General features: G+C 45.9%; 1 protein-coding gene across 2 annotated transcripts in view; it reads left to right on the plus strand.

Moving 5' to 3' along the window:
- The window catches only part of LOC120034730 (retinoic acid receptor alpha-like), a 156,684-nt gene that overhangs the window by 29,268 nt on the left and 109,298 nt on the right, over window positions 1-18,118 (plus strand). For both annotated transcript variants that reach the window (XM_038981344.1, XM_038981336.1), the window contains exon 4: window positions 16,772-17,623. In XM_038981344.1, the coding sequence (XP_038837272.1) occupies window positions 17,437-17,623 (187 nt within the window). In that variant the 5' untranslated portion in view covers window positions 16,772-17,436. The remainder of the gene's footprint in view (window positions 1-16,771; window positions 17,624-18,118) is intronic.

The raw sequence follows: 18,118 nt of genomic DNA on the forward strand, positions 1-18,118 counted from the left end.
ACACACTCACACACAGACTCACACACACTCACACACAGACTCACACACACTCACACACAGACTCACACACTCACACACTCATTGCATACACATTCACATGACATGCATTGCCATTGACTCACATTTGTGCTCCCTCATCCTTAAATAATCTGAGTACACTCGTCCACTTAATCCTCTCTCTCTTTCTCTTTCTTTAACGCTCTCTCACACACACGTGCGCGCACACACACACACACACACACACACACACACACACACACACTAGGGAACACACTGTTCTTGTTCCTGAGCGATGGTACAGTAGGGATCAGAGGGGTGCGGTGGGACCTGGTTTTAGGGGAGGAGGAGTAGCTTTTCCTTTTATCTCCATCCCTCTCTTTCTCTCCCTCTCTTTACATCCCTTCCTTCCCTCCCGTACACTAGCTCTCTCAACAACCATCTAACATTGATGTGTGGTTATGAGCTGTGAATGCCACTGTGTGGAGATGAGCTCCAGAGAATCTTGTCGGTGTATGACATTGACCGTGTGTGTGTGTGTGTGTGTGTGTGTGTGTGTGTGTGTGTGTGTGTGTGTGTGTGTGTGTGTGTGTGTGTGTGTGTGTGTGTGTGTGTGTGTGTGTGTGTGTGTGTGAGAGAGAGCGATAGAATACTATTTCCATATCTCCTTCTTCCCTTCTCTCTATTGGTCACCCATGTCCTTTTCTCATCCTTTCCTCTGCTGTCCTCCCCCACTCTCTCACTCGATCTATCCATTGCCCTCGTCTTTCCCTCTCCTTTTCTTTCCCCCTCTATTTTCCCCTGTTGTCTAGGCTCCACTCCATACGATAACCCTTTCTCTCTGGCATGCCTATGTGTCCTGTGAGACACAGGAAAACACTGGGTTCAAACTAAAATCACCCTGGGACCCTCATCCTATCACAGATGCACTGCATGAGCAAAAGTATGTGGACACTTGTCGAACATCTCATTCCAAAATCATGAGCATTAATATGGAGTTGGTCCCCCCTTTGCTGCCATAACAGCCTCTACTCTTCTGGGATGGCTTTCCACTATATTTTGGAACATTGCTGTGAGGACTTGCTTCCATTTAGCCACAAGAGCATTAGTGAGGTTGGGCACTAATGTTGGGCGATTAGGCCTGGCTCGCAGTCGGCGTTCCAATTCATCTCAAAGGTGTACAATGGGGTTGAGGTCAGGGCTTTGTGCAGGTCAGTCAAGTTCTTCCACACCGATCTCAGGAAAACCATTTCTGTATGGACCTCGCTTTGTGCACTGGGGCATTGTCATGCTAAAAAAGGCCCTTCCCCAAACTGTTTCCCTTCACTGGAACTAAGGACAGGTAGAGTTCTCCTGGCATCCGCCAAACCCAGGTTCGTCCGTCGGACTGTCAGATGGTGAAGCGTGATTCATCACTCCAGAGAACGGGTTTCCACTGCTCCAGAGTCGAATGGCGGCGAGCTTTACACCCCTCCAGCCGACGCTTGGCATTGCGAATGGTGATCTTAGGCTTGTGAGCGGCTGCTCGGCCATGGAAACCCATTTCATGAAGCTCCCGACGAACAGTTATTGTGCTGACGTTGCTTACTGCGGCAGTTTGGAACTGTAGTGAGTATTGCAATCGAGGACAGAAGATTTTTACCCGATACGCTGTCAGCACTCGGCGGTGCCGTTCTGTGAGCATGTGTGGCTTATCACTTCGCGGCTGAGCCATTTTTGCTCCTAGACGTTTCCACCTCACAATAACAGCACTTACAGTTGACCGGGGCAGCTCTAGCAGGGCAGACATTTTATGAACTGCATCCTATGACGGTGCCACGTTGAAAGTCATTGAGCTGTAACGAACGGCTATTCTACTGCCAATGTTTGTCTGTGAGGATTGCATGGCTCTGTGCTTGAGTTTATACACCTGTCGGAGACGGGTGTGGCCGAAATAGCCGAATCCACTAATTTAAAGGGGTGTCCACATACTTTTGTCTGTGTATGTATGTATATATATATATATATGGTATTATACAGATATATATATATATCATACCACAGATCTGGTTAGTGTGTGTGTATCTGTCCGTCCCTCTGCCCCTCTGTCACTATGCAGTAGTATGATGATGATGTTACAGAATATGATTTTGACTGTGTGTTTATTTGTATGTCAGTAGCTATGCACTGGTCTATATAATATAAATAGGGCTTTGTGTGTGTGTGTGATTGTATGCAATGCTTATTCTCGGCTGTCTGTTTGTCTGTCTCTCTCACCTCTACCTATACGTCCAATGTCAGCTTCATCATCATTCATTTCCAGTGTGTATATGGTGTTTGGTCCAGACAGTCTCCTCCATGGTGGGGATCTCATAGCTTTATTACTGAGATTTATAGTCTCTTTATGGAGCAGACTCCCACTAGAAGTGCCCCTCCGCTCTTACACCAATGGCTCCTCATACTCGGTCTTTCCCACTGGAGTGTGTGTGTGTGTGTGTGTGTGTGTGTGTGTGTGTGTGTGTGTGTGTGTGTGTGTGTGTGTGTGTGTGTGTGTGTGTGTGTGTGTGTGTGTGTGTGTGTGTGTGTGTGTGTGTGTGTGTGTGTGTGTGTGTGTGTGTGTGTGTGTGTGTGTGGTGTGTGTGTGTGAAGTCTTTAAGGGCCTCTGTCTCAGCCACAGCCCTCCTGGCATCACTTCATTTCATTTCCTCCTTTAATGGCTGCTGAGCTTGGGAATGGACCATTACCCTCCCTCTACCGCTCTCTACCTCCATCACCTCTATCTCTCTTTCTCTCTCTCTCTCTCTGTCCATCGCCAAGTGTCGCCATGGCGAGGGTCGCTAATGAATCGAGACATATTTTTTTTATGGCGAGAGAGGGGGAGAGATTTTTCTTTCTAACACCCCTCTCTCTTTCTCTCTCGCTCTCTTTATTTTTTTATATGGTTGAATGATGTCTCCTTTTATGCACTCTGGAGCTGCGTTGGTAGTAACCGACTTGCTAGCTACCAACTGGTCCTAATGGCCTGGTACTCAGGGCTCTACTGTCCCTCGAACCGAACACATAGGCATATTAGAGCTTTTGCATGAAAAAATACGGAATTAAAATGATTGTGCCGTTAAACAATACATCGCCTACTCCAAAATTAAACAAATTCAAGTAACCGCCTTTGAGTGTCCTGTATTATTATGCATGCTGGATGGACTGGTTGCCTTACGCTATGCTGCAAACTTTCTGTCGATGAGTCTGGGAGAGAATGTAATAGGTCTAGGCGATGCTGTTAGTTCATTGATTGTGCAGGGAGGCTTACAGAGTTAGCCTACAATTATAGTGAATTTATTTGATTTTGAATAGCCCAGTAATAGAGAATTTTAGGTGCTGTCAACAGGTTTAATGAAAAGTCTGTTTTGTAGTGAAAATATGTTACTATCAATGTTCCCTAACCGATTTTTTGGTTTCCAAAATTAAGCATTGAGTAGCTACAGGAACGGGGTTGGCGAGCCCGTGGCATACAGAGCTTTGGCGGAATATCACCTGTCGCACAGCGAGAGGCTGCATGCTTCTCAAACAGTGGTTGATGCATGGCGTGAAATAACCGGAGCATGATTGAAAAACGAACCAGGGGGAAAGCGGCCTCCATTCGCTATACCAGCCTGTACGGATTACATGTCTTTTTTCCCGCTGCCCATGCACCTGCCCATTTGATAATGGGACATTCTAAATCCAACAGTTTTGACATATTAGTAAAGACGAGATTAAATCAAGAGTAGTCTGATGGGTGAAAATAGGATCACTACAAGGAACAGAGCGCCATCTTTTTGCAACTTTCTCAAGTCATCAATAGGCTATAGTCGCCTCATGCAGCCCATATATCTGTTGACCAATTTTTAAGACATTCTAACGTTTGTACCATTCACAACTAAATCTAGTGTATAGAACCTGTTTCAAATGATAAGTTATATGCTCAACATAGCTACTTAATATGTGCACTTGCTCTGGAATGGGGGAAAAATATCCTTTCTATTTTATTCAGCCAAGTTCAATTGGGCTCCTGAGTGGCGCAGCGGTTTAAGGCACTTTATCTCAGTGCTAGAGGCGTCACTACAGACTCTGGTTTGATTCCAGGCTGTATCACAACCGGCCGTGATTGGGAGTCCCATTGGGCGGCGCACAATTGGCCCAGCGTTGTCCGGGTTAGGCCGTCATTGTAAACTGACTTGCCTAGTTAAATAAAGGTTAAATAAATAACAAATTATATTCTTATTACTATAAAATAATGGCACTGGATTTATAAGCATATATTGTCTGCAAAATGAACAAGCCTACAGCCTATGGCATGGCACATAGCCAGATAACATACAGTAGGCCATTTCATATTCCTTCATATCATAATGTTTCTTAAGACCTGCCTGATATAAATAATGCATTTATTTTGATAGTGTATATTCAGTTGATTTTTTAGACTTTAAAAAAAAAAGTGGTACGCCCTGGAGATGATAAATCTATTTATGTTAATTAACGGTCAATTACTGTGAGACCGGCAGTCTTTTGCATGACAATAACCGGCTGACAAAATGTAATGACTGCCACTGCCCTAGTCACCTACATAGGGTGGCTATCCATGCTGAAATATATGCACTTGAGGGTTTGAGTTTGCGTGAATAATCCCTGCTGAAAAAAACAGCATATACCAGCATACATTTTAAGCTGGTCCATGCTGGTCAGTGCTGGTTGGATACTGGTCACACTGGTCTGACTAGCATGGTCTAGCTGATTAACCAACATGTTCTATCGGGTCAAGCTGGTCTGACCAGCATGGTCTAACTGGTTATGCTGGTTTACCAGCATGGTCTAGCTGGTTTTGTTTGGTGACCAGCCTTTGCTGGGCTTTGGACACTGGTGGCCAGCCATTGTTGTGTTTTGAACACTGGTGGCCAGCCATTGTTGTGTTTTGAACACTGATGGCCAGCCTTTGTTGTGTTTTGAACACTGGTGGCCAGCGTTTGTTGTGCTTTGAACACTGGTGACCAGCCTTTGTTGTGCTTTGAACACTGGTGGCCAGCCATTGTTGTGTTTTGAACACTGGTGGCCAGCCTTTGATGTGTTTTGAACACTGGTGGCCAGCCTTTGTTGTGTTTTGAACACTGGTGGCCAGCCTTTGTTGTGTTTTGAACACTGGTGGCCAGCCTTTGTTGTGTTTTGAACACTGGTGGCCAGCCTTTGTTGTGTTTTGAACACTGGTGGCCAGCCTTTGTTGTGTTTTGAACACTGGTGGCCAGCTTTTGTTGTGCTTTGAACACTGGTGGCCAGCTTTTGTTGAGCTTTGAACACTGGTGACCAGTCTTTGTTGTGTTTTGAACACTGGTGGCCAGCCTTTGTTGTGTTTTGAACACTGGTGGCCAGCCATTGTTGTGTTTTGAACACTGGTGGCCAGCCTTTGTTGTGTTTTGAACACTGGTGGCCAGCCTTTGTTGTGTTTTGAACACTGGTGGCCAGCCATTGTTGTGTTTTGAACACTGGTGGCCAGCCATTGTTGGGTTTTGAACACTGGTGGCCAGCCTTTGTTGTGTTTTGAACACTGGTGGCCAGCCTTTGTTGTGTTTTGAACACTGGTGGCCAGCCTTTGTTGTGTTTTGAACACGGGTGGCCAGCCATTGTTGTGTTTTGAACACGGGTGATACACTTTTGTTGTATTGTATATGTACCTCGCCCCCCCCCCCCCCCCCATCACTAATATCAGCTTATGCTTGTATCCAAGATTATCCATGCTGGTCTATGCTGATCCAGCATCGTCTAGCTGGTCAAGCTGGTCTGACCACAACCATCAATATAATTTTTCACAGCATGCTCTATTGCAGTAGATTTATTTTTGTTGGCTTCAATGTGTTTTTTATTTTATGTGTTTGTGATTCATTAATCGTATGCCATACAAACATAAATAACATACATTATTCTAAACTAATCCAATTTGGACTTATTGCGCCCGTTACTCAAATTGTTGTTCCAGTTTAGATGGTTTGGGTAGTCTTCATTTATTCTTAATTCTAACCCTAGCAGTATTTCTGAATGCATATTGTGGGTGAAGAACACTTCCAATTTGTGGATTTCCCCACTCTGGCTCGATTCCAATAGAAACTGATATTATTTTGCAAGCCAGCATAATGTGACTTGATGCTGGTTTTGTTGGTGACCAGCTTATGATGGTTACCAGTGTCCAAAATAGTGAATGCTGGTCACCAGCAAAAAACACAGCTTAGGCTGGTCACCGGCAAAAAAACACAGCTTAGGCTGGTCACCGGCAAGAAACACAGCTTAGGCTGGTCACCGGCAAAAAAACACCGCTTAGGCTGGTCACCGGCAAAAAAACACCGCTTAGGCTGGTCACCGGCAAAAAACACAGCTTAGGCTGGTCACCGGCAAAAAAACACCGCTTAGGCTGGTCACCGGCAAAAAAACACCGCTTAGGCTGGTCACCGGCAAAAAAACACCGCTTAGGCTGGTCACCGGCAAAAAAACACCGCTTAGGCTGGTCACTGGCAAAAAACACCGCTTAGGCTGGTCACCGGCATAAAAACACCGCTTAGGCTGGTCACCGGCAAAAAAACACCGCTTAGGCTGGTCACCGGCAAAAAACACAGCTTAGGCTGGTCACCGGCAAAAAAACACTGCTTAGGCTGGTCACCGGCAAAAAACACAGCTTAGGCTGGTCACCGGCAAAAGCAGCACCTATGCTGGACCAACCTAAGCAGTTTTATTTGGTGTGCATATGTGTGTGGGTGTGAGCGTATGTGTTAGTGACGGGGGAGGGGGATCGATAGTTACAAATCGGGATATTATATTTGACTATGTTTGCATTGTATTGGTTTGACTATCGCAATACAGTTTTTTCGCTTGGTGGCTGTACCGGCACCAAAACTCCTTCATAGCTTGTTCTCCATCTTCTTTTTAAAATAGGGAGCCTATTTATTTTCAGAACCTTTATTTCCATGACTGATCACTTGTTTTCTCATGTTCTCTCTCGTCCCTCTGCAGCAGACAGACGATGAGCAAATATGTTTGGAACATCGATTTGCAATAAAATCACAGTATCAAATCGCAATACATATAGCATCGTGAGAATATCGTGAATTCCCAGCCCTAGTATGTGTGCGTGCATGTGTTAGTGAGCGTGTGCACGGCTTTCTCATTTGCGGTCTGGCCCTGAGGAAACGGCTCCATGAAGACCAATTATGTCCCTCCGCCTTCCTCTCCTACAGATGCCAATCAATCAATTAACCAATCGATACTCATCTGCTAAGCTCGTCCGGGCCCACGAGCCAGCTCCATCAGGCACCGCAATCAATTACTTTTCGCCTCGCAGTTCACTGGAGGGTTGCCTGATCTTGGGCGTTTATTCCTCCTGTCCCTCCCTCCTCTCCTGCTTCCATCAAGACCCCTCCATCCCTCCTGTGTATGATGACCACAAATGTTTATTTTCTTCCTCCCAAGTTTCTGGGCTTGGAACAGCTACACAGCAGTGTAGCTAACTATAGCTGTAGGAATAGTGTTAGAGAGAGAGAGAGAGAGCGAAAGGCATAGTGTTTTCCCCCAGTTCCCTTTTGACTTCCTGGCTGAATTTACAATCTACAGTTGGGCCACCCACTTTGATGGAGTGTGTATTTATGTGTGTGTGTTTGTTCGGGTGTGTTTTTTCAGAGGTGGGGGAATGACAGCTTTCATTATCGACGGTGGCAGGATTACCCGGTGTGTTTTACAGTCTTGCTGTTTGTCATCTTACACACACACACAGACACACACACACTCACCAGTGGGGATGGGGTCCTATGGGTTGTTTGTCATCAGAGTCAGTGTGCGTATCGATTGGCTCAGTTTGATGTTATTCCGCTTTGTCACAGAAATGAGTGGACACCGTAGGACGGAGGGTGGAGGACTTGTGTGTGTTTGTTTCAGGGAGTCAGTGAGAGTGAGCGTGTGTGTCTTTGAGTCCAGCCCCGCGCTACAGCAAACAAAGAAAAGTACGAGGGGTTCTCGACAACAATTACAAAATCCAACAAAAGTGCTTTAACAAGGATTATTTTGTATATATTGTTTTTTGGGTGAAACCCTCTTGTAGTCTGTGGTTATCTGAGCAGGGTTAGTAACAACATCAGCGTGTCATCACCACCACCATTATCATTACCTTTTCATTATCGCCACGTCTCACCGCCGTGACATTATCACAGCTATCTGCACTTGTGTTGTACCGTCCGTCAGCAATGTACTACCCACATTACTACCATCAGCATCATCATCATCATCATCATCATCATCATCATCATCATCATCTCTCACAAAAGGCATACATACTCATTCCACCTTTTTCTCCAGGCAAAAACATGCCTTTTTACCCTTTTACTACACAAACATATTCTTACTCTTTCAGGATATCAGAGCCCCTCTGAAGCCTAAGATGTCTTTATCAAAGATGGAGCCTTCGGGAAGGCGGCACGAGGAGAATATGAAGACAACCTCAGTCTCAGCTCTCACATCTGAGGGAAGAAGTAAATGCCTGGAGAATGAGAAGCCTAGCTAGCGCTCCCCATCACCTTTTTAGCACTACTGTTTCTTCCCTTTACCCTGTTAGCACTAGCTAGCGCTCTTGGAGCTTTTTCCCCCCGTTTCTTGTTAGCCTCCATTAGCCTGCTAATATTGCTAGCACCGAGGGTTGCTAACGCCACTAACCGTGTATTCGAAATGTATTGTAGGTATTAGCCTTCCCAGCACTTATTCCGCGCTGCAGCTTGGAATCCCGATGAATTGTAAATGGTGGCCTTAGCGCTACTAGCTGTAGCCTAGTTATGTTTTTTATTTTTGCGTTGGCACTGCTAGCCTCAATTACAACTATGTGCCCTTGCCTGAATTATGTTAAAAGTATTAGCCCTGTAAGCCTCCTTAGCTCCGCTAGCGTCGACCAATTGTCCATATCAAGCCCATTGTCAACCCCAACCATTACTGAAGGCCGTTAGCCTTATAATGTAAGCCCACCATACCCCTAGCCTTGGTACATTAGCCAACGATGCTCCTTCAGCCTGGTAGGCGTTGAGGAGACATGGAGAGCCCTAGGCCACATTACCTTTGGAGCACTAGGCTACATTAGCAGGTAGTAGCAGCTGGCAGCAAGGGATCCTCTCCATCTCACGCGTCACTAAGCCTGACATTCAGAACCATTAGTGGGTTGTACTGTACTGTAGGTGATTCCGCGACCAACAGCAGCATTGGCTTGTAGATTATAGTGCAGCAACGGAGGAAGTGGGAGGATGACGTACTGCAGAGTGGAATTTACAGGATAGTAATGGAGGGAAATGGAGGAGTGGGTGGTTGACTTACAGGGGGACGTACTGTACAGCAGGATAGGAATAGTGGTGTTAATGTGTCTGCGTACATATGCATGAGAGCATCTGTGTGCAGATCCATGTGTATACTGTAGGCATGTTGGATTATGGATATGTGAAAAAGGCTCTGTGTATTTCTATGGATGGATGTATGTGGGTGGATGCTTGTGTGAGACTGTGTGTGTGTGTGAGAGAGAGAGCGAGAGATTGTGTGTGTGTGTTAGCTGCTGACTGCGGCAGTGACTGATAGGAACAGCCAAGGGTGTGTCTGGCGGTCTGTGAGGGATCATGGGGGGGGGTCAACGTCCTCTAACCTATGACCTCTAACCCCCGTGGCTTTGCCAGTCTCAGGGACAGATGGGGCCTCCCCACTCTCAGGCCCTATGAAGGGCCCCTACATAGTCACCTCATAAATCACTACTAACACTATAGGCCACTTCCTTTACACTGAAGCTTTGTCTATGTCTTTTCCTCCAAACCAGGGGTGGGCAAACTACAGATTATTATTATTTTGGGTTCAAATACCACTCCAGGCCACACTTGAATGCCTAAAACTAGATAGGTCCATTATAAATTCTACACACTTTCTGTCTTTTCAAATAACTGCCCGCTTTCTGGCCTGCAGAATGATTTTGATGAACAAATCGGTCCAAAACAAACCTGTGTGGCCGTTTTTTGAAATCCTGATGTGGCCATCAAGCCAAATAGATTGCCCACCCCTGCTCTAGAACAAAATGGTGTGTAAATGAGAGAGAAAGAGAGAGATTTCGTTTTTTGACAATGGCCCTAAAGAGAGTCCAATCCTTTGCTCTTCTACAGTGGTTCCCAAACCAATGTTCCTAAGTATCAAATCTTACAGTTGGTATCAGTGATCCACCATTTGAGAAAACATGCTACTTGGATTGGCACTAGATCAGTCGTTATAGGTGTGATATAACTGACTAGAAAAGACCTGGAATCACCATTCCTTAACACTTCCTCCTTCCTATAGAGGAGTTTTGTGCTGGCCAAACCCCATCGTGCTGGCCAAACCCCATCGAGCTGGCCAAACCCCATCGTGCTGGCCAAACCCCATCGAGCTGGCCAAACCCCATCGTGCTGGCCAAACCCCATCGTGCTGGCCAAACCCCATCGTGCTGGCCAAACCCCATCGTGCTGGCCAAACCCCATCGTGCTGGCCAAACCCCATCGTGCTGGCCAAACCCCATCGAGCTGGCCAAACCCCATCGTGCTGGCCAAACCCCATCGTGCTGGCCAAACCCCATCGTGCTGGCCAAACCCCACCGTGCTGGCCAAACCCCACCATGCTGGCCAAACCCCATCGTGCGCACACACAGACACGCTACTCAATGCACCATGCTTTAGGGCACACTGTGCTGACTCATTTCAGTTGACTCTAAAACACTGCTGTCTGTGTTTTTTTCCTGACACCTCAGCTGATGAGTCCTATGCATGCTGACTACCATGTGCGTGTGTTAAATCAGTGTGTGTGTGTGTGTGTTTTTGAGCGAGTTTATACTATTTACATGCCTCAAATGTTTTGTCCATGCGTATACGTTCTATAAATGTGTATGAGTGTCGAATGTGTTTAGTTGTCTGTGCATACAGACTGTTAATGTTTTGGACTGTGATTTTGTCTACTAGGATCGACAGCGTGTTCCACTTCCCGCCAATATCCAGCAACTTCGCACAGCCATTGAATAGGAGTGAAGCAACCAACCACAGGCCACAATCAACAGCCTGATCAACTCTATGCGAAGGAGATGTGTTGCGCTGCATGAGGGCAATAGTGGTCACACCAGATACTGACTGGTTTTCTGGTTTTCTTATACCTTTTTTTAAGGTATCTGTGACCAACAGATGCATATCTGATTTCCAGTCATGTGAAATCCATAGATTAGGGCCTAATTAATCAATTTCAATTGACTGATTCCCTTATATGGGTCTCATTTATTTATAAATATCGGGTCAGGTGGGAAATTCACGGATCTATTTCAGAACGGGTCCAACTTTTTGGTGAGTTAATGCTCACTGATGACTGTAGCTGCTACCATTAGTGGTGATGAGTGTGTCAGTACTGGCTATTAGTTACCTATTTCTGCAGTGTCCTGTCACTTTTTCCCCCCTTACTGTCCTGATCCAGAGTTCTAGAACTTTCCTGTTCATCCAGATAAAAATTTGTAGGCTGCCAGAAATCAGAAATAACTTCCTTCCTTAACTTCTCATCTGACTGTCCCTACTCTGCGTGGGTGTAACCGAGGCAACTGCTCTGTTTGCCTGCTGCTCAGCGCTCACGAGACAGTTGCCTGCATAGTGCACACAGCTGATCACAACCACATCACCACATTTTGGCAATGAAGGCAGCCCTTCCACTTACCAAGAGTCGGATGAATTTATGGACATGTGTATATCTCTGTGTGCATCTGAGGAAAGTAGTGACTGGCTCCAACTGGAGCGAGGCGCGAGAGTGGGCCAATGGGAGGGGGAGGGGAGGGGGGATTTATTTATATTAAGTAAACTATCTTAGGCCTGCTGCCAGTTCCTGTGGAATGTCGATCCTGCCCTGTCCCGAATTGGACTCTAGAACTTCATTCCCATTCCTGACTGAATCCAGCGGGCCCTGCTAGACCTGCAGGAGTCTTGTTCCTGTGTCAATCCCTAGTGTCAGTGGTTTGCATATACAGTGGGGTCTGAAATGATTGACACCCTTGATAAAGATGAGCAGAAATTACTGTATAAAAAAAATAGTTCAAAATACTCCGCTGTATTGTACGCTCGAAAAACAAATCACACTTTTTTCCCGCCCTGAAAGATAAGGGTCAAAATGATCGACACCCCTATTTGAAATACCTTTCAATACCTCCCCTTGCGAGGAAAACGACACTGAGCCTTTTTCTGAAATGTTTTATGAGTTGGAGAACACGTCGGGAGGGATCTTCGACCATTCATCCGAACAGAATCCTTTCAGATCCTTCGTCTGGACTTCTCAATTCAAACCAAAGGTTTTCAATGGATTTGAAGTCATGTCATCCAACAAATGTAAACGCCTGGAGTTTGATAAACAGCGTTGGCACTTGTATTGGAACCGGTGCTTTGGTCAGATGACAGGAACATAGAGCTCTTTTGGCCACGCACACCAGTGGTGGGTTTGGCGTCGAATTGAGAATGCATGAACAGAAAAGAACCCCGTACCTACTGTAAAATATGGTGGTAAATCTTTGATGTTATGGGACTATTTTGCTTCCGCTGGTCCTGCGGCCTTTATTAAGGTCAATAACTTTACCCCGTACCGGTGTTTGAGCCAAATACCTGTTTGTCTCTGACAGGAGGCTGACACTTGGAAGCAAGTGGATCTTCCAGCAAGACGACGACCCCAAACACACATCAAAATCCACAAAGAAATTGTTCAAGGGTCACAAAATCAACATTTTGCAATGGCCATCTCAGTCTCCGGAATTGATACCCCTGTGGATTGAATTGAAGCACAAGCGTAGGTTCATACAAAGGATTTCAAGAATCTAGAAGGATTTTGTCTGGAGGAATGGCCTAGAGATCCCTCCCAATGTGTTCTCCAACTCAGTGTCCTTATCCCGGCAAGGTGAGGTATTGAAAACAGGGCTGTGACTAATTTTGACCGCTACCTTTTTGAGAAAAACTGTATTACTTGTTAAGCAAAATCTCTTTACTCTGAGCAATTGTTTGTATCAAATAATTTCATTTTCTAATTTTATTGAGCGTACACTATAGCTCAGTATTTGAATTATTTGATACATATTTGCTCATCTTTATCAAGTGTGTCACCCCACTGTATGTGTGAGTATGTACCTGCCCACGCATGTGTCTGGGTCAACACACACATGCGTGTTCATGGTACATTCATGTTATATGAGCGAGTTAGATACATATTCGACATGTGTACATCCAGTATTTAATTTTCCGTTTATTTCCCGATAATTCTACATATTAGCAGGAATATCCTTGAATCTCCACCAATTCATGGACACCCAGTGGGTGACTTAATGCTCACGCACAATGTTCGTTATGGTGTGTCTTGTCCTTAAGGCCTCCCCTATACTCCATTTTCCATTTTATTCTGCACGCGCTGCTCTATTTTGTCTCTCGTCTGTGAAGTAACTGACATACTGATCAAAGGGTTTGGTCGCAGCATGTAATATATGCACACAAATATATTCATACTGGAAGATCAAGTAGTTTGTCAAGGATGTACAGACACACTCTCTTCTCTCTTCTCTTTTCTCTCCTCTTCCCCTTTTCTCTTTTCTCTCTTTTCTCTCTTCTCTTTCCTCTCTCTCTTCTCTTTTCTCTCCTCTTCTCTTCTCCTCTTCCCTTCTCTTTTCTCTCCTCTCTTTTCTCTCTTCTCTTTCCTCTCTCTCTTTTCTCTCTTCTCTTTCCTCTCTCTCTTTTCTTTTCTCTCCTCTTCCCTTTTCTCTTTTCTCCTCTTCTTCTTTTTTCTTCTCTTTTCTCTCTCTTCTCTTCTCTTTCCTCTCTCTCTTTTCTCTTCTCCTCTTCCCTTTTCCTTTCTCTCCTCTTCTCTTTTCCCTTCTCTTTTCTCCTCTTTTCTTTTCTCCTCTTTTCTTCTCTTTTCTTCTTTTCTTCCCTTCTCTTTTCTCTCTCTTCTCTTTTCTCTCTCTTCTCTTCTCTTTTCTCTCCTCTTCTCCTCTTCCCTTCTCTTTTCTCTCTCTTTTCTCTTCTCTTTCCTCTCTTCTCTTTTCTATCCTCTTCTCTTCCCTTCTCTCTTGTCTTTTCCCTTCTCTTCTCTTTTCTCCTCTTCTTCTCTTCTCTTCTTCTCTTCTCTTTTCCTACTACTGTCAGTTTCATGCATACTGATGCAGCCAGTGTTGGTTACATACTGTGGATGTATAGAGATGCATATATTTATGAACTCCCACTTCTTTATGTATACACTGGCTTATGCCTCTCTTGTGTGGCCACGCCTTCTTTTCCTCTCTCAATATAGCTGTCTGTTTCTCTCTCTCTCTCCTGTCTCCATATAGCTGTCTCTGTTTCTCTCTCCCTCTCTCCTCTCTCAATATAGCTGTCTCTGTTTCTCTCTCCCTCTCTCCTCTCTCAATATAGCTGTCTCTGTTTCTCTCTCCCTCTCTCCTCTCTCAATATAGCTGTCTCTGTTTCTCTCCCTCTCTCCTCTCTCAATATAGCTGTCTCTGTTTCTCTCTCTCTCTCACACACTGATACAAATACACTCACTCACACACACACACACACACACACACACACACACACACACACACACACACACACTCTGATGCACTGGTATACACTCATGCCCATGATTAAATGAACGAGTGCATGACTATGTAAAGGGGACCTATGGGGTTTAACCTACTTAGTAGGGTGTTTTTTAATAATGTATGAGCGAGATTGAAAGCGGCGAGCACAACAAGGTATCTTCATCCGCTTCCTCGCGCTTTGATCTAGCCCTCCTCCTCCGCTCGCTGTCTCTCTTTCCCCCTCTCTCGCCATCACTCTCCCTCTGTATCCTTTGAACGTGTTCTACCCAGTGCATTGTGCTAAAGCTCAGGGTAGAGCCCGCTGAAGCTCAAATTCCCAGGTGGGATCTGTGAGCGGCAAGCGGGATGTAGCCATTTTTTATGTATGGTATTCCTTCTCAGAGAAGGATGAATGGGTGGGTTGGTATATGGATGGATGGGTGGATGGATATTTGAATAATTTGAGCATGAGAGTCGTGTATATACCTAATACAGGAGCTGCTGGAAAGTAATACGTGGTCTGAATGAACTGTGTCTTGTTCCGTTTTCCTGTTCTGTTCCTATAAGGTTCTTTGTCAAGTTTCTGTTCCTATAAGGGTACTTCGTCATGTTTCTGTTCCTATAAGGGTTCTTTGTCATGTTTCTGTTCCTATAAGGGTTCTTTGTCATGTTTCTGTTCCTGTAAGGGTTCTTCGTCATGTTTCTGTTCCTGTAAGGGTTCTTCGTCATGTTTCTGTTCCTGTAAGGGTTCTTCGTCATGTTTCTGTTCCTGTAAGGGTTCTTCGTCATGTTTCTGTTCCTGTAAGGGTTCTTCGTCATGTTTCTGTTCCTATAAGGGTTCTTCGTCATGTTTCTGTTCCTATAAGGGTTCTTCGTCATGTTTCTGTTCCTGTAAGGGTTCTTCGTCATGTTTCTGTTCCTATAAGGGTTCTTCATCATGTTTCTGTTCCTGTAAGGGTTATTCGTCATGTTTCTGTTCCTGTAAGGGTTCTTCGTCATGTTTCTGTTCCTATAAGGGTTCTTCGTCATGTTTTAGAGTTTTGATAATAATGCTCTGGTGCACTTATCACAGCAGTCTTGTTTTTATCCCAGACCTTCACCAAGTCTCTCTAAAAGGCCTCATCCCCCTCCTCCCCTCCTCTCCTCACCCGTCAAACACAAACATGTCTGGAAACCCAGTGGTGTTTGGCTGTTTTACGACGGGGGCCCAGAGCCCTGTGCCTGCCTGTGTGTGGGGCCGACTTCACAAAGGGGGGCCTGATGCTGGTGCAACACTTTGCAGGAGGTCACACACACGCATGCGCGCACACACACACTCACGCACACTCCTGTCGGCGGAGGGAGCAGCACTTTGCAGGAGATCTATAAAGGTCCCGGTAGTTAAAAACGAGGCCCCTGACCCTGTAAAAAACGGGCCCTTGTGCACCCAACACCCCCTTACCGGGGCCAGGGCAGAACAAATGCCTCTCAGACGGCTACAGACAGACACGACAGACCGGGAGGGAGAAAAAGGCACTCAAACGATGTTTTCAACTTTCAGACAGCTCCAATCCAGACGCCAAAGAACAGTAAACGCTTCCCTCCTTTGACATGTCAATGCCAGATGGGTGAAGGAGATGGAAGCAAAGCTGTCAGTGGTAGTGGATGGTGATACAGACATGTATTATAGCTAGATGCTACAGTGTGTAGCAGAGCGAGAGGTTTTAGATTTATATAAGGCATGTTGTACAACATCAGCATTGAAAGGCGGAACTAGGTTACTCTTCCCTCCCTCCCGTCTCGCTTGGCAGGTTGCATAAGCTCATCACCATCTCCTGTTTATTTTGAGGAGCAGAGAGAGAGAGAGAGGTTCAGATGGACTCCATTAATGAGCCTCGGCATCTCTGATGATGATTCACCCCGCAAGGGCAGGAGGGAGGGGGGGGGGGGGGAGAGAGAAGGGGGAGCCGTGCTCCTAGTTGAAAACATTCGCTTTAACAAGATCGCTAGAGAGGACCCGGGCTCTGTTTTCCCACGCTGTCTACATAGAGATGAACCCGGGCAAAAATCAACGCCACCCCACGGAATATGCATTTGAACCCCTGTCTCTCTGTCTCTGAATGTGAAGCAGCGAGTGAATCTCTATCTAACTCTTGTCTCTTTCTCTCGCTGTCTGTCTGTCTGTCTCTGTTTCTGAAGGAAGAAGATTGCCAGTCTGCCACAGGTGTGTTGCCGGGACTGAAAGTGAGTCACCGCGGCGATAGCGGCCGACCTGGGGCGCAAGACATGTTACAGTGACAACTAAAACCAGCCATCGTCATAACAATCCTCCTCCTCCGTCGTGTTGTTGTGTGAGCTCTGCTGAGTCACTGGAGAGAGAAAAGCTGTTCTCATCCAATCCCCCCAAGGCCTGAGAAGTCTATCCAATCCTGAACAAGGGATCTGGAGTCCATTGGTGCCAGATGATTCTGCCTAGCGACCTCCCTTTAGTATTTATGTAATTGATGTTTCATTCAAGATATAAAGCTTAGTGGCCTACTCTACCTCTATCTATCTCAGTAGGACACTCTTCATATCAAGGCAGAGGACCAGCCTTTGGAAGAAAATAGCCTATATGCTCTTGGATTCAAAGTTTCTCTGAAGCATCCACCCGGGAACATCGACGTAACCTACCAGCTCCATTTCACACACCTACACAAATACACACACGTCGTTGTCGTCCACCGTCACCCACCACCACCACCACTTCTTAATTCATTGGATTACGCCGTCATCGGCGGGTGAGGTTGGGGATGTAGACCGTCGTCACCACGGATACCTACAGGAGACTCTTTGGACTCGGCTCAAGGTCTGCCGAGCAGAACATGGCAGGCAAGGGTAACCCCTGCCAACCCCCGGGGGGGCCAGGCAGTGCAGGGGGCCACACTGTCTCTGTGGGGGGATTCCCCATGCCTCACTACTCCTACTTCTTCCCCCACATGCTGGGGGGGCTGTCCCCTCCCACCCTCTCCGGACTGCCCATCAGTGGATACAGCACCCCATCGCCAGCCAGTAAGTACCCAATCACACTGCAGTGTTCTGTTGTTGGTGTATGTTGACATTAGTGGTTGATTAGAAGGTTATCAGGTACTGCTGAATGGCAGAAATGTTTTTTTTGCGTTGTGTTTTTACGTGTGCTCGGTTGGTTGACTCTGGCGCACAGGCTGACTTGATCCGATCCATCCTATATTTGTACCAAAATCAGCATTTGAAGTTTGACATGAAGTTGGGCAAAACGCAGGAGGTTAGACATGAGCTGCACAAGTTTTAACTTGGTTGTTGTGCTGTGTACCCTGAATCATTTCCAGCATCTCCTGTGTTACGTATATTTGGCTGTCACGCTAAAGGACTGGACCAGATCAAAGTGGAGTGGAGTCTATATAGAACTGGATTCTACATTAGAGGTTTGGTTGGTGTTGGAACATAGCCTTGACTAGTTGCTCCTGGCGATCTGGATCCTTGCCAATTGTCATGCGGCGATGTGTCGAACTGAGCGAGCGGATTGGT

Source organism: Salvelinus namaycush, chromosome 3 (genome assembly GCF_016432855.1).
Source record: "Salvelinus namaycush isolate Seneca chromosome 3, SaNama_1.0, whole genome shotgun sequence".
Classification (NCBI taxonomy): domain Eukaryota; kingdom Metazoa; phylum Chordata; class Actinopteri; order Salmoniformes; family Salmonidae; genus Salvelinus; species Salvelinus namaycush.